This window comes from Rhinolophus sinicus, linkage group LG02 (genome assembly GCF_036562045.2).
Source record: "Rhinolophus sinicus isolate RSC01 linkage group LG02, ASM3656204v1, whole genome shotgun sequence".
Lineage (NCBI taxonomy): Eukaryota > Metazoa > Chordata > Mammalia > Chiroptera > Rhinolophidae > Rhinolophus > Rhinolophus sinicus.
Genome location: NC_133752.1, coordinates 126225312 through 126242047, shown reverse-complemented (window position 1 = coordinate 126242047; position 16736 = coordinate 126225312). Strand labels below are relative to the sequence as shown.

The 16736-nt window shown below is 36.4% G+C and overlaps 1 protein-coding gene across 15 annotated transcripts in view; it reads right to left on the bottom strand.

The window, feature by feature from the left end:
* PPFIA2 (PTPRF interacting protein alpha 2) overlaps positions 1 to 16736 on the bottom strand; it is a 455764-nt gene that overhangs the window by 30689 nt on the left and 408339 nt on the right. For all 15 annotated transcript variants that reach the window (XM_074325351.1, XM_074325350.1, XM_074325355.1 and 12 more), the window contains 2 exons: positions 6894 to 6975; positions 2884 to 3084 (listed from right to left, as the gene is read on the bottom strand). In XM_074325351.1, coding sequence (XP_074181452.1) covers positions 2884 to 3084; positions 6894 to 6975 — 283 coding nt within the window. The remainder of the gene's footprint in view (positions 1 to 2883; positions 3085 to 6893; positions 6976 to 16736) is intronic.

The window sequence follows — 16736 nt, the reverse complement described above, 5'->3', positions numbered from 1 at the left end:
AGATGAAGTAAAAGGAAGGAAAAGCTCTCAGTAGGTATTTTTTAAAGCAAATAGAAACAACTTATATCTAATGTAACTTGCATCAATATTTGGCAAAGGGCATGTATTTTCTGTGAATAAAGAGAGTTTGTACATTATTAGTAAACAGATGAGTATTTCTATAATCCTATAGAAAAATGGAAAATATTATGAATAGGTAATTCATTTAAATATGAAATCAATAAGCATATGAAAAAATTTTAACTTCACTAGTAATTTTAAAAATGTAAATTTAAACAATGTGATAATCAATGTTGACAAAAGGGAGGGAGAAAGGCTTCACAATACAGTTTGGCAATTAAGGTTCAAAAGTAATAAGAATATAAATGCCCTATACACAAATATCATTATGGAAATGACCACGGTTTATGCGACAATATGAGTATAACTATATGCACATCCATTATGGTGTTGTAAATATAATAAAAATTGTTAATTAAGCAAAATGTTAGAGATTTGGTTAAACAAATTATGGTATTTTCATGAAAGAAGTATGGAGCAATTAAAAATGTTAGAATTGCATATTTAATAAAATGAGGAAAATGTTTAGGCTATATTACTAAATTTTAAAAGAAAAGTACAAAAATAATATATCATGTAAAATAACTCATCTTTATAAAAATATAAAGAAAATAGACTGGAAAGTTCTCTCTCAAAAAACTAATAGTGAAAAGAAAATAATAGTTAACAAATAATAAATAACCAGTCTTTCAAACGTTAGTTCCTCTTTCAAGCCTATTCAACCAGGAGTGAGTTCTCCTCCTATGGAATTCCACAGCACTTTGCGTCTGTCTCACATTTACACGTTAAAATATATCATCTCCTACTAAACCTACTGGTGAGCACGTCTCACTTTCCGTACTCTAGTCGCCGTCTCTTAAGTCAGGGGTCTTACATATTTCACATCCTCTGCAATGGTGGGAAGGGTGACTTGGACAATATCCTTTGTTAGATGACTATTTACTGACTATGTACAGTTGTCCAGGCACTGAGTTAAGGCCTGAGGAGTATGGGAAATCTGGTAATGCTCTTGCTTGGCCTCGTGCAGGATAAATCAAGCAAAGAAAATTGTAAAATGGTTTTTATAAGTATGCAGAGAGGTAACTCAGGAACAGAAGCAGGCCCAGACTTCAGAGCTCAGTGAAACCTTTTTAGAGGAAGGACATTCAGGGATCTTTAAATGAAGGATGAGGTAGGGAAGGATGGTGATCCTGGAATGTGAAGAATGTTCTGTTCCAGGCAGAAGGAAGAGCAATTGCAAAAGTTGGTCATCAACCCAAAACACAGAAGTTTAGGAAACTGAAAGCAGCTCTGTGTCATTGAGGATCCTGACCTGAGGAAATAAATCCTTTGAGGTGAACTGATACTAGATCATGAAGAGCGACTCACAAACCCTTTTGGCATTTAACTATTCTTTAAACAACTGAGTATTATCTTACCTTTAAGAGTTTGTGATTTAAATTCCTTAGTTTGCTTAGACATTCTTAGAGAAATAGTACTTAATCATTCTATTTTCCATTCAGAGATGAATTAGGATGCTAAATAGAAATGATAAAGTATATTCTATTTTTCCATCTCAAAGTTGGGACTTCTAATGCTCTTAACTTTACAAGGCAAGGACTTTGTAACAATTCTGTGTGTGTTTGCTCTTGGGAGTAGAGTGTCTATACGAACCAGATGCTTCTCTCTCAGTTAGAAATTATTTGGGAAACTCTTTACCAAATTTCAATTTGGTTTACAATAACTGTTTTAATGGCCTGCTCAGTTTTTATTTTAAGCATATTATGAATTATTTTTTAGCTTGAGTAATACTTCAGCTGTAGTATACAGAATTTATATACATTGAAAAATAATATTATAAATAAGAATTTGTTAAATTGTATATATTTTCCTATGTGCTATTTAGGAAGAAGTTAAAATGGAATTATGAAAAAAAAAAGTTTTTAAATTTGACATTGTATTTCTGGCATTAGAATCTAGTATACTCGGAAGGAATGTAAGGGTAGATGAAGCAAATTATCTAAACTGTTTAAGATCACATACAAAAAGTTATACTCAAGTATAACTAGTTTTGTGCTGAAAACTGCAATAAAGTAATACCACTTTTCTATCTTTTATCCAGTACTCAAATTTACCCCCTCTTCCATATTTTATTATTCTGCATAAGACATGGGACCAGAGAAATCCAGTTAACATCAGAAGTCATATCCTTTATCATCAAAAGATATAATGCAGGAATGGACACAGAAACAATGAATATTATTTGGGAGTTTTTTTTAGTATTTGAATTTGTCACCTGGTATGCATTTTTAGACACTTTGTTATTTCCTAATATTAAGATTAGGACAAATTATGAGAAGAATAGGGATGTATAAATGAGAAGCAAACGGATGTTGAAGGAAGGTATTCCATTTGGTATTTATAAAACATCAAATATCTTTGTAATTTTCTAATTATGAAAACTGCTTCCGAAGTGGGATAAGTATTGCATCTTCAGAAAGCACGAATGCCAACAGCTCATCTTCTGAGATGGTGAATGATATTTAAAAAAGGAACACTCTGAAAAAGAGTTAATTTGGGGTCTTGTTGCTTGGGAGAAAAACCTAAACTTTAGAGACTATCTCAAAAGTCTATCTGAGTTGCAGCCTTCAAGTCTGACAGGAATCACAACACCTCAGTTGAAAACATATTAGAAGTAGCAGTGAGGTTAATGAAGAGCAGGCTAAATCTCTTCAGAATAATTCATGGTGGCATGGACATGTGTGCTGCCACTATTTCTCTCTGTGGACTCCGAGATGCTATTTGCCCATCACTGGGAGAGGGCAGGAACACACACAGACTCACTGTTCGGGATGTCGGAGGAGCAGAAGGACTTGTGAGGGACACCATCTCCTGGATCGCCAGTCGGAGTTTTAAGCGGTGCAGAGGGTTGCTGATCCCAATTTCTCTCTGGATCTCAGTGTCTGATAAAGCAGACATTATGGCACCACTTTTTACGTTAGCTCGGCAGGCTGCCACGTACCAAGCAGGCATTCCTAACCAGAGCTGTTGGACAGAGAAAAAAATACGTACATACATTCAGTAATAATTAAAGTTTAGTGTCTCTTACGTACTAGACATTATTCTAAGTAACCTGCAAGTAAGAACCCTTTTATTGTCACCATCCTATGAGATAGAGGGTATTATTATTTTCCCCAGAGGAGACAGACTCACAGAGACATTAAGTAATTTATTAAAAAGTACTAGCTAGGAAATGATGGAAATAAAAATTTGAAATCAGGTCCCTGGGGTCCACACTTTAACATCTATTTTTTATTATTAGGGATAAAAATAATAGTTATACGACACTAAATCCCTCCTTGGGGTTAGGACAAGAACAGCTACAAGCTGCATTTGGTCAATGTGTGTGTGTTTTTCTTTTTTTAAATGAATGTCTTCAATTTATAATTTTCCTTCGGAATTCTGAGTGCAGAGAAATTCTGTCACAGAAGGAGACAGTTCTGCTACCTCCAGCCATGATTTTGGTCAAAGCTTGCAGTGTAGCTGAGCCACGTTTCTCACATACCAACCTATTATACCATGTGACAGTTGTATGAACTTTGTTAGATGTTCTATATGAACATATTTTTGGAGAATGAAATATGCTAATGAAAGACACTAAAGTTATAAACATCTAGAAAACGTTAATTAAAGAGTAACATGAATAATGCATTCAAAATGGGGGGTTCCAACTTCCCAACTGCGATACCCTTGAGAGGCAACTGAATCAGTAGTGCAATGAGGAGAGCACAGGATATGGCATAGCACCAGGTGGACACCAACCCACATGCATGTGCTGGCATCTGAATTACATTGACTTAAAAGAGGAATATTCTCCCCACGTTCCACCCATCATGAGCTATGGGTGAGAAGCGATACTTCTTCCTTAGCTATGAGTCAGAAGTGGGGCACATGAAAGTGAACTGTTTAAACCTTGGTTTTTCAATGTCCAAAATACTGATTTTTTTTTTTGGGGGGGGGTGCTATTGTATTTGTTGATATGAACCAATTGAGCAAAAGGAGAAAAAGCATTAGAGTGAGAAAAGTGAGAGAGGAAGAGAATGGAGAAAAACTAGACATCAGCAAAATATAATGCCAAAAGCACTAGACCAAGAACCAGAAGGCCTGGACTGTGAGTCCTTCCCTGTCATTGGTGAGTCATAGAACCCTCTAAACCTCAGCCTTATTTTTCTCATTTGTAAAATGAAGGGATTCAGCTTTATTATTCTAAAGCATTGTGTTAGTCACCTTCTAAGACGGGTCCCAATGATCTCCTCCTCCTGATACTGCTGCTCTTGTGTAATCCTCTCTCTTTCAGTGTGGACTGGACTGAATGACTTATTTCTAAGGAACAGAGTATGATGAAAGTGATGGGATGTCACTTTCCAGGTTAGGCCACAAAAAGACTGTGGCTTCATTGCTGCTAATTCTCCCCCCACCCTTTCCTCCTGGAGACCTCATCCTGGGAGAAACCAGCTGCCATGTGAGTAGCCCAGTGGAGATGCCCACATGGCAAAGAACAGATGTTTCCAGCCAATAGCTAGCAAGAACCTGAATCACAACTAATGAAAACATGATACACTATTCTCCCCGAGTCAAGCCTTGAGATGACTGATGCCCTGGCTTGGGCCTTAATTGCAGCCTTGTGAAAGACTTTGAACAGAGGTTATAGCTAAGTCACATCCAGATTTCTAACCCATAGAAGCCATGAGGAAAGTAAATGCTAAGTTTGGAGATAATTGGTTACATGGTAATAGATAACAAATACAGATATCCTTTTCCTTAAAAAAAATTACCATATTGGAATGCCACTTATCTCTGTAGGGGAAACAAACAAATAAACAAAAAGCCAAATTTCTGAGTCAGTGTGGCCTCACTGTGACTGATATAAAAGAAAGGAGACAGAGGATCTAAGTACAGTGCATGACTGAATAATTTATACACTCTCCCAGCAGGTTAGGCACAAGGAATGGACCTTACCTTACAATTAGAGATGACCGAAGATGGGACTTAACTTCTTAGTTTACAAAGTCGAGTTGCTCAAACTAACTAAACATCTAAATATACCTTTGCTGGACCCCAATCATATTCTACCTCCTTTCTTCAAACAAGATATCTGGATTTACACATACACACACACACACACACACACACACACACACACATTTTGAAAATTTTGGATTTATCCAAATGCTTGCCAATACACTGTAACTAATGTAATCCCTTACTAGACTTCTAAGTTTTTGATGTGGACTAATGACGTGGGAAACATCAGACTTACTTTTCTGCATGGTTCTTAGCAGGCTGTGCACACAGGAGGTGCTAACGGAGGTGAGAGTTAAGAGCTCTCATTCACTGGATTACCCAACTCATTCATTTTGCTTATTCCATTTTCTAATTTGAGTCACTTTAGGAAACACATTATGAGTGCTTTTTGTGTGCTCAGGATAGGTTCAATTAGCACAGACTTAACTGCCTGTCATATCGTAGCCCTTTAATGTCAGTAAATCTTTTTTATATTTATCTTATTCTTTTTTTTTAAATCAAAAGGACTGTTCACCACTTGCCAAAATAGCAGCTAACTCTATCAGACTGTCGCTCATTTTATTGGAGTGGGACTGAACAACGAACTGTTATCGATTTTGAGGTATGCTTCCTTAAGCATTTTGTCTTATGGTTGATTTTTAAAATATAGTAACTTTAAAGACATGTTTGGAAGAAGCAGCTCTGATTACTAAAATGTTAAAAATTCCCTGACTGATACGAGAGAATAAAATAAAGCAAGATACATGCCTCTTTCATGCAGTCCAAGAAAAATAGCAAAGCATGTTTTCACATCAATCTATATAGGACCATTTTTTAAACTAAAATGGGTTTTAATTTTTCCTCATTGGTGAATTTGTCAGCTCTGGATATGACATGCTAATGAAGGTGGATGATATAATTCCAAGCCATTGGAAACAATGAGTTCTAATTGCCTCTGCCAGGGAGGAAAAGCCTATATTCTTCTTTGCCCTGACTTTGGCATATCCTACTAGCAGCCTGCAGAAGCCCACTTTAGAGAATGGAATGGGAGGGGCACTGACCACCACTGATAAGTAGCATGAAGGGTGCCTCTGTGGTCAAATATGTACTTCCTTCACTGTCCCAATCGGCTCCTGCTGCCACCCACCCTGTTCAGATATTACTTAATTTTTCCAGACCCGTGTCGTTCAGGAAATGCTGAATATAGTCCTTGTTTCATTATACCATTCAGTTTAGACACAGATGGGAACAAGGGATAGTCTTCTGCTTTTGTTCCAAGACAATTTCCAAGTGTCTAAACCTAGCGGCTCCTAGGCTCTAGATAATTAGGTTCAGGAATTATACGACAAATAAAGGAATGGTTCTCTATGTAGTTAGGTGGCAGTAACATGTTGGATTACACAGAAGTGCTAAATTAAATATGGAGATTGCTCTCTCTGTAACCTGCTGATGAGAAAGGACTCTGAACTGATGGCCTGGAACAAATGTTTTCTTGCAACAACAGAAGTGTGGCTCAAAAATTGTTTCTTCTCTTACTCTAGACATGAAAAGGGTAGGATTTAGAGACTTTTCCTTTTATCCCACTGGGCGCATCCTGCCACAATCACAAGAAAGCAAAAGAGTAAAACCATGATGTCCATGGGTCCCTAGGTAAAGAAAATATGCCCTTTCTGAGCTATTCTAGGCTTTTGGAAAACTGACTTCAGGAACCTGCCTTCCTCTGTCTCTCTGAAAAAAACTATCACATTATTAGTGATTGATTTAAGAGTCTTCTGGTTTAATTCACTTACCTCTAGCCATGCTACCACAGTGGGTCCATCCCACTGGGCAAAAGGTAATCCCTTTCTTCGAGCTTCTTCTAAAAGTTCATGCCTGAAGTACATAGCAAAGATTATTAGTCAGGCAATATGGAAAAAAGATGGCCGTGATTATTTTTAATTGCATTATTTAGAAAAATCCTTTATAAACTTTTTTATGAGATAATGTAAAATAACAGAATTCCTTTTTCCTTTGAGTAATACATGCAAACCATTCAACTAAGAAGCTGAATTATATTATCAGCAAATATCTTATTCCTTAAATAAGAAAATGGCCCACATATTCAATCATATATTATGGGATGTAAATGCAGCTTCTTCCATCTGCCTTTCTTTCTTCTCCTTACTATTTCAATGGTAGAGAAAATGCCTGTATAGAGAGGCAAAAGATAAATTTGATCATTTTAGCCCCAAATGATGCACTTAATTATCGCATGCTCTCTGGGTCCAGGTGGCGACCCAATGAGTCAGTTAATTCTTTGTCTAGACTACAAAATTACTTTTCATTTGAAGAGAACTCCAAGGTAAATTGACTTCCATGACAACAAAGCAATGTAAAGTGTGAAATTCAATAGTACACTTATTTTCATTTATAATCACTTCTGTTTGTAATGAAAGCAAAGCACTTCAATGACAACAAATGGCTGTTTCTGACAACAAACAGTTGTAAAGAGCCTTGACAAATGCATCTTTAATCATGGTCCCTACTACTGAGCCTTTAGCATTGATATCCATTTACAACACCAATTTGAGATTGCCATTATTGAAATAGCAAGTTTGTTTTCTTGAAACTCAAATGGATATATCCCTGGCCAGGACTATACTGGAAAATGTATTCTTTGTTCTTAGTATGCTTTGATCTTACACACACATGATAAAACACGTATATATTTGCTTTATTTTGAATGTGTGTCTTTTGTGCTTCATTTTAGGAATCCATCAATATCATATATGAACTCCAAAATGAAGCATTTGATTATTTTCTATTATCAATTAATTAACTGCTTATCATGGTGGACTATAATATGTTAAAATATATAATCAATGATGTCTTTCAACATGGGAGATTTTTGTGTTTGCAGAGGATGCTACCAACAAAAATGCAGCATGAAAACTAAGGAGAAAAACCAAAAATTGAAGTTATAGTGGCTGAAGAGACACATAAATCAACTGCTGTTTCATTGGATGGGATGGCAAGGAAAGCACACGTAAGTTCTGCAAGTAAGTTGTTCAGCACCCAGGAAAGGGAACAGCGACACTGGAGCCCTGAATCCAAATGAAAACTAGAAGGGTATTCCCCATCTGGCTTGCTCTACCACCACTCATTCCGTTAGGCTTCCCCATGACATTCCTTCCCGAAAAGCAGATTCGAATAGCCTAGACTCCCTGTGACAGACACATTGATAGAAATGGGTTAAAGGAACCATCAGTTATTAACAACACCTGTGTGAACTGAGACCTGTGGAAATAGACATGGACACAGTTTTCCAGGAGACCCCTGGTTGTATAGAAAAAGTAAACATATGAAACTGTCTGAAAACATAGTACTATATATAAATAGATGCTAATAATCAGTGATACACATTCTGAGTGTGAGGATTTTGGAAAATGGGCTAATCACAATGGAAATAATTGGCAAAATCTTTGTGGCAACTGAGCTGGCTTCGAAGGGCAGGTACTAAGGACATGGGGATGGCGTCCCAAACAGGATAAACAGTACGAGCAGAGGGGCAGAGGCAGGACTGAGTGTGGAATATGTGCAAGAAAATGTGCAGTAGACCTCCACAGAGCTGAAGAGCATTAGTAAGAGTTGTGATATATTCATTAGGGAAAGGGATACTTTCAGTTATGTGACAGATAGGTGAGCAGCACTGAAGGGGAAGAGACAAGTTGTTTTGTACATTTAGTTAAAAAGCAAGTAAATATGCCCTCAACATCTAGGAAGCACATAACATGTTCACAAGTGAGTTATATGAGCTGTACAAAAGCCATTTTAATGAGAACACTTTAGTTGTGAAAGTTCTGATTAGAACTTTCCCAAAATACACCACATAAGCTAGAGTGATCCTATTAAACCTTAAGTCAGATGATATAACTTCTCTGTTCATGCTTCATCAGTTAATCTCTGTATCACTGAGAATAAAAGCCAAAAAGCAGCTGTTGCAATCCAGCCTACTCTCTTCATCTCTCCAACTCAACTGCCAACTTGCTCAGCAACACTGGTTTCCTTATTGTTAACTGGAAACAGCTCAGGCCTTTTCCTGCCTCAGGACCTTTGCACCTGCTGTTCCCTCTGTCTGAAATTCTTGTCCCCTCCATCTCCACAAAGCTTACTCCCTCACATACTTTTAATCTTTACTCAAATATCACCTTCTCTTTGAATGTCTCTCACCCTCCCTCTCGTAACCTCCCACCAGACACTCCTTCTCCCCATTCCTTATGGTTTTCATGGCACTTCTAAAATGAGTGTCATTTATTCCTCAATCTGTCACCTCCCAATAGAAAATAAGTTCAAGGAGGACCAAAGTTTCATATATTTTGTTTAGAGGCGAATTTAAAGGATCTAGAACAAGGTTAGGCACAGAAGTGTACGCAGTAAATAGTTGTGAATGTTGAACATGTCAGCCATTGTTTATATTCAGGTACTTTTTATTTCAGCAAGTTGAATCCCATAATGTATTTTTTTTAGTCCATTTTTTGTTTTTTTAGTCAGTTTGTCAGAACAGTACCCATTCCATGTAATTCCAAGAGTCTGACCTGGTTTGGGATCCCTGATGGGAATCTGGTTAAGAGCCAATCTAATATGCTCAAATACCTCTATTCCCTTTCTGAAGAGAAATTCAATCATACAGTTGTTTGGAAAACCATAGGCCCTTGAAAAAGTGTGTGTGTGTGTGTGTGTGTGTGTATGTGTGTGTGTTTAAACACATACTTTCATAACTTTAGTAAGAGTATGCAAAAATAATGAGATAAAGGAGCCCAAGTTCAGTGGATTCTGCTCTTTGATTCCCAGCTGGCAGGGCTAAAGCCCGAGTAGAGATCTCTGAGCTGACACACTTGGAACTGGATAGATGGGAAGATTAGGAGTGGTGACTGGGTTTTACATCAGGACCATGTGCTTTAGGATGTCAACACCACACCTGTTTTTCCTTAACCCAAGGGTAGTATCAGTTGTGCAGAGAAATGCATTGGCATTCTTGAAGCAATATTACATTTAATTATTCTTAATTATACAAAAAAAATCTGAACCATACAGAATTTATAAGAGACATGGTTCTGGGAATAATGGCTTGAGAGAGAAGCAGTGTGACCAAAATAAAGCAACACAGGCAATGCTATAACAGTTGGAAATCTCTGAGTTTAATACATGATGATTTCCTAACAAATCATGAAGGCTAAGGGTGGCATTAATAGTATGGGAGAATGCCTGCTGTCATCAGACATTTGAGAGTTACTGTCAGAGAAATAGCGACCTGCACTGTTTCGGAAATATTAAAAACACACAATTGATTTGGCTCAAACAGGCATTTTGGATATACTAGTGTCCTCTATTTGTCTAGCCTATGTGTGGAAAGGTATGCATTCTCTCTGTACCCCAGAGTCAAAGGTCAAGTGACAACTCTTCAAGAGAAATGCTGTGATCACTTTCCCCAGTACAAATTTGAGTCTGAAAAGAACTGTATTTCTATCCAGGTCTGAAGAAACATTTTTGTTTTCTTTTTATTTATGTATTTTTTTTTCTCCAATCTACTATTCCATCATACTTTCCCAAATGATCACTACCGTTATGGGCATACATTTTTGTTTTAAGTTTTGGACTAGATTTTAGAGGCCGTCAGTACCACTTCCTTTTAGAGGATGTGTAAGACATAGAGTTGTCATCGCCTGCATGAAAACTCAAAAAAGAAAAGCAGTAATTGTAAGGGAAAGGCCATTTGAAATCAGAAAAACTGCTGAGTCATCGACTATTGTCAAGAACTACCGTCTGGTCTGCAGTGAAGAATACTGTTGGATTCTCCAAAGACCTCAGACTCTCTTGATGTAGGTAGGTCTCAGCGAGTTATTGCAACGGGAATGTGACACGTTAAGAAGGTCCAACACGTGGTGAACACTCAGATGTGCGAGTAAAATTTGCAAGTCCATTCATCAATGTGCAGAGGGAAGCCCGTGCTTGCTATGCCTGATCTGAGGACAGGAACAAAGTGTGGGCACCCTAGTAATAACCAGGCCTGAGGATTTCTAGATAAAGAATCAACAGTATCTAAAAAATGTAAATAAGGCGAGAACATTTGCCTGGCTTGTAGTTTCTAACTCTTAATCCAGACTAATTTGAGCAATTATGATTTTGTTTAAATGACTCTCAATCCAAATGGAAGTGACTGGCTCCTTTGGTTTAGGTTTTATGTCGTCCTTCGACTATGACAGTTTTGACCTAGTTGGTGGAGCATGCTTGTATTTGTAAGCCACGTTTCTGCCACACTAAATCATGTCCACATGCCTCCCCATCTAGTCTTCCTACTCACTTTATCTTGATTTTTCAGGATACAACAAAAATAATTCCTCTTTAAAGCCATCCTTCCCTAACTTCTGAGGCAATATTTACTATTTCCTTTTATGGGCGCCATACTACTAAGCAATCTACCCTTTACGTTAGAATACCTTTACGTTTTTTTGAGTCAGATATTTGGTTGATTTTATTCTTTGTTTGCTGAAGGCAAAACCTGGCCCATAAATCGGTCAATAAAAATCAGATGCCTGGCTGCCTAGCCAACTCAGTTAGTTCCAGGCATATAAAGTCCCTGTTCTCATGCCCTTAGAGTAGGCAGGAACAACTTGTAAATCAACAAATTAAATAAAATGTTAAACTCAGAGATGAAGCTTATCTGTTACTCAAAAAAGTCATAGACCATGGGGGCAATTCAATCTGTCCCACATTCTTCCCAATGTGGATGGTTCATCGTTTTCAGTGAAAACAGACTTTATTTTCAGACTATGTAGCCTAGGGTGCTATTTTGGGACTGCCAATTTGTGATCTGACTATCTAAATACCACACAATATCATTTCTTCTGTCACTGGGGGTGGCCATTTCAGACACCTTCCATTTAATGCCTGTCCATTTCCCCTTCATACTTTTTATTTCTTCTTCCTTTACTTTTTATTTTTATTGCCACCATACATTTTCCTCAGCCTTTTAATTTGTCTCTCTGTCTCTCAGCTTCTTGCCCTTCCAATACCCTGCTATGAAAAAAAAAATCTTCCATCATAGCAGAGCAAACAATACAGTGGTCTCTAAAATTAGATCCGGCTGTTTTCCTGGTGCCCTCTCGTCTTAGCTGTGCCTCAGTTTCCTCATCTGTAAATGATAACAATGCTGACCTCAGAGGATTGGCATGAGAGTTAAATAAGAACATACATATAATGTGATTAGAACAGTGACTTGCACAAAGGAAATAGCCAGTATACGTGAACTATTTGTCACCACAGCTTTTGAAAATCTCCAATGGTTCCTCAAGTGTCCAAAGGGTAATCCTGGATTACAAACTGGATTACAAAGACTAATTTAGTCTTCATTTACCTTTCTTTATTTCATATTCCCTTACTTTTAACCAGAATTAAAAAACAAACAAATGAACAAAAAACTTATTTTGGCAAATAATTTGCATATGACTAATTCCATCTTTGCAAGTACTATTTTCCAGAGCTGGTAAGTTCTTTCCCTTCTTCTTTGACTATCAAAATCTTACTATTTGCCTAAATCATGGCCCTCTCTTTCATTTTGTGATCATCTCAGGCCATAATGACTCTTTCATTCTTGAAAATCTGAAAATGTACAGTGTCAGCAGCACCATAGAGACTGTTAAAGCCTTATTCATGGGCCGCATGTTCCACCCAGGACTTTACAGTCCTGGAGATGAGAGTCTGCTCTTTCATTGCACAGTGCACTTTTCTTTGCATGATCTAGCCAAGAATATCTTTTGACAGATTGCTATATTGTAATCCACAAAACTCTCAGTGGTGGATCCTTGATCATAGGAGAATTTTTAAGTATTCTCCATTTTGGTTGCTATCCAACTACTTATTGAATCTTAAAAAGGAGTAGGAATTTTGCTTAGTAATTAGCTAGGTTAGCTGCAGAAAGAGATACAAGTGCCCTCGCTAACATTAAATAAGGTATTTTGAAAAATGATTACTACTACAGCTTCTGTTCAAACCCCTATTTGTCCATGGCAATGGACTCCCAGAATCCGTCTTAGCTTTGGGATTCCCCTACCTGCCATTCTTTTTCCAACTTCCAGTGAGACTTACCTATACAAAATTATTTCTGTAAGACTTGCCTGTTTAAAAACCTCCCCCTTGTCCTGAAAATAAAGGTGAAATATCTTAGCATGGCTAAAAAGACCTTTTGTGACCTGGCCCCTGGCAGTCTCTCCAGCTTTGGCTCAATCAGTACTGAAGTACTTGTCATTACCCCAATACCTCATAACTTTGTATGTGTCTTTTTATCCTGCCCGGAACGCCCTTCTTTGTACCATTGCCATAGCAGATCCATACTTAGCCATCAGCCACAGCTCATGCATGCCTTACCCTTCCTGTTAAGATGTCAAGACCTCTCCCAGGCAGAATTAATTTTCTCTTCTACACAAATATTATTCCTTGTATATATTCCAGTTATTACACTTATTATAAAGTGTAAAATTGTACTTAAATGTAATTAAATTGTATTGTGATTTAATACAGTGAGTACTATAATAGAGATTGATCTAATGTGCTCTCTTATTCATCTGAACCACTTCATATTCTTCTGAGATATAACATCACAGTTTGAAAGAGCAAAGTGCCGTATGCAGTCAAATTAGGGTTTGGATCCCAAGTAGTAATAACTGAAATACACTTGTCACTTACTACGTGTGAAGCACTATCCTTAGTACTTGTTATGTATAATTCATTTAACCTGTACAACAATCCAGTAAGATATATACTGATACACATTTTCAGATGAGGGCACTGAAGAATGGAGGTCACTGGAACATAGAGTCAGTGAGTGGCAGAGCCAGAATTCGAGCCCCGAGGACCTGGCCACAGAGTCAGCTCTCTTAACCCCACACTATCCGTTAGCTAATTAGCCTCTCTAAACTTTTCATAACTGAAAAAGGATAGTAACACCCACCTCATTGTTAGTATTAAATGAAATGATATTCTCCCACCTTTATTTCTGCTCTTATCCATTTATATTTAGAAATGGCATACATTTATTTGACCTCCTGGCATTTAATATATATACATATAGTATTTACCCCTTCACTATCACACATTTCAGTACTCAGCACTGTAAGAGAAAAAAGGAGCCTTGGCTTTTCTTTTGCTGCTCCTCCCTAATAACAGGTTCTGTGTTTTGGGCAGAGGAAGGAAGGTGGCCTCATGTGTAAAATCAGGATGGAAAAGCTGCATTTGTTGTCATTTGTTTCAGTTCAATCGATTTTCTGTAATTGTAATATAAAGTAATTCTCTGGTTGAAAAAATTTATCTTTAAGGCTTATAAATAAGTGCTTAGTTATTGATAGAACCAGAAGGAATAAATATGTGGCTCAATAAAAACAAAACAAAACAACAACAAAAAAAAAACAAGAATGAAATATAAGTCAAATTACTTGACATTTGAATCTACTTCTTAACAGTGTAGCACACAGAATAAATCTGCCTAACATGATACTAACAGTAAATTTACATAGATCCCATGCCTTATTAATTGTAAACTGTATCTTGTTCCATTAAAATTCAACAATCAGGAGGATAAATAGGATACGATCTCCTCAAATTTCAACCAGAAAATGGGCTATCATTCTATCATTCAGAAACCCACACCTGTTGATAAATTCTGTGAAAATAAAAGATACATATTTGAGAAATGTTTGAAATTCTGGTCAGCAAATGTAAACAAAGTATGGTACCACTTAAATTTTTTTTAATATCTGCAAGCTGAAAATGTGTACCTTAATTAACATAATTATTCTAAACTGAATTATAAATCTCAGTCAGCTGCGTCAGAATATTGATTACCTAAACATACATATTTAGCTCCATAAAATGAAGACTTTCAAATCCAACATTAACACAGTTGGCTTGAGTGTGAAAGCACAACACACTGGGATTTTGTGTGTGTGCAAGTGTAACATATGTTTTTGTGAGTCCTATAATAGCACATTTTCACATGCAGTGCATGTAAATGTCCATTATACATTTAAGTAGTATTTATTTAGATTCTAAGAACACATGGAAGATTGTTTAGAACTGAAATGATCTGATTACATTAAACCCAGAGTTCATTCATACTGAAACCTTTTTCTCTTCAAGCTGCTCTGAAATGGAGGGCACAGTTTCAGAAAATAAATAGAATTTATTTCTGAATTTGACTTGGGTTACGTCATTTCTTTACTCACTTTATTTTGAATTTAATCACTTTTAGAACCATTAAAAATGTATAAACACACACACACAAACACATACACACATACACACACACAAATGTGTTAGAACAATAAATTAGTCATGCTGTTATTGAAAACTAGAGGAGCATGTGTTACTTTCCATTAACCAATTTCACTTTTGCAAAACAGTGGTCTGTTCTCCCAGTCACTTCCTGATGGTAAATTGGAGACTTACTAGAGGAACACTGGTAAATTTTCAGGTTATTTGCACACCATTTAGACTAGATTGCTTTAGTGCTTCATCTAATTTTGAGCCCTCTTTCTGATTTGAAGTTTACAGTTTCCACGCTTCTGAGGTTATTCATATTTTCTCATACTCTTGTGAATTTTAGGAATTTGACAGTAATATTAGTAAGTACAGAGAATATAAGTCAGTCACTCAAGGGTATGCAGCAAACAAGTGGGAATGTTCTTTCCACCTCAATTCTACCCACATCTTCATGATGTTTATACTGTCTTCTCCTGACAGTTTAACCTCCTAAGCTTCCTTTTAGCAATCATAGTAAGGAAATGCTTTTGAGGTCCTAAAATGTTTAAGTTCCAGGAACATGTACAAGACAACAAGAAATTGCATTTTAGAATTAAGGCAATTATATCAACTCCTTAAAATCCACAAATGACTATGTATCATACATACATTCATTATTTTTCAATATTTTTCATTCAAAAGGGATACAGAAATGAAGTTTTATTTCTTGGGATTATTTTCCTCATGAAACTTAAAAATCATTAGAAAAATGGAAGACCAGTATTTCAAGATGACATGAAGACAATGTTTTAAAATTCCAGTGTGAGAATATTTGTTATTTTTTAAAAATTAAGATTTTAAAACCTGTATTGAGCTAGCATAGTTGAACAGTACTCTAACCACGGCTTGCTTTGCATTTTTAAGACCACTTATTAGAGCTTTCCTTAATATCATGAATCATCCTAACTGAAGTAAATATTGCATTGTTAAATAATTAGTAGTAGTAACTATAACACAAAATTAGAGTAGGAGAAAACATAACAAATGTACACCATGTTAATGAACTAAGTAATATTATAAAGCACATGACCTTGTATTGGTACATAAAACATCCATATAGCCAATTAGTGACATGCTCCATATCTTCCTGGATAATTGTATCTTATTGGAGACATTTTATTTCCCCTCCCCCAATTTTTTTTTTTTTGCTTTAAATTTAAAAGGAATATGTCTCCCCATCTAAAGTGTTTTAAATAGCTCACCATATTACCAATGCAAAAGTGTACACCAAGGTAAATATTTTATAAATATTATGCATCATTTGTTTTAGTTTGAAGCCTAATTTGTTTTAGAAATAAATA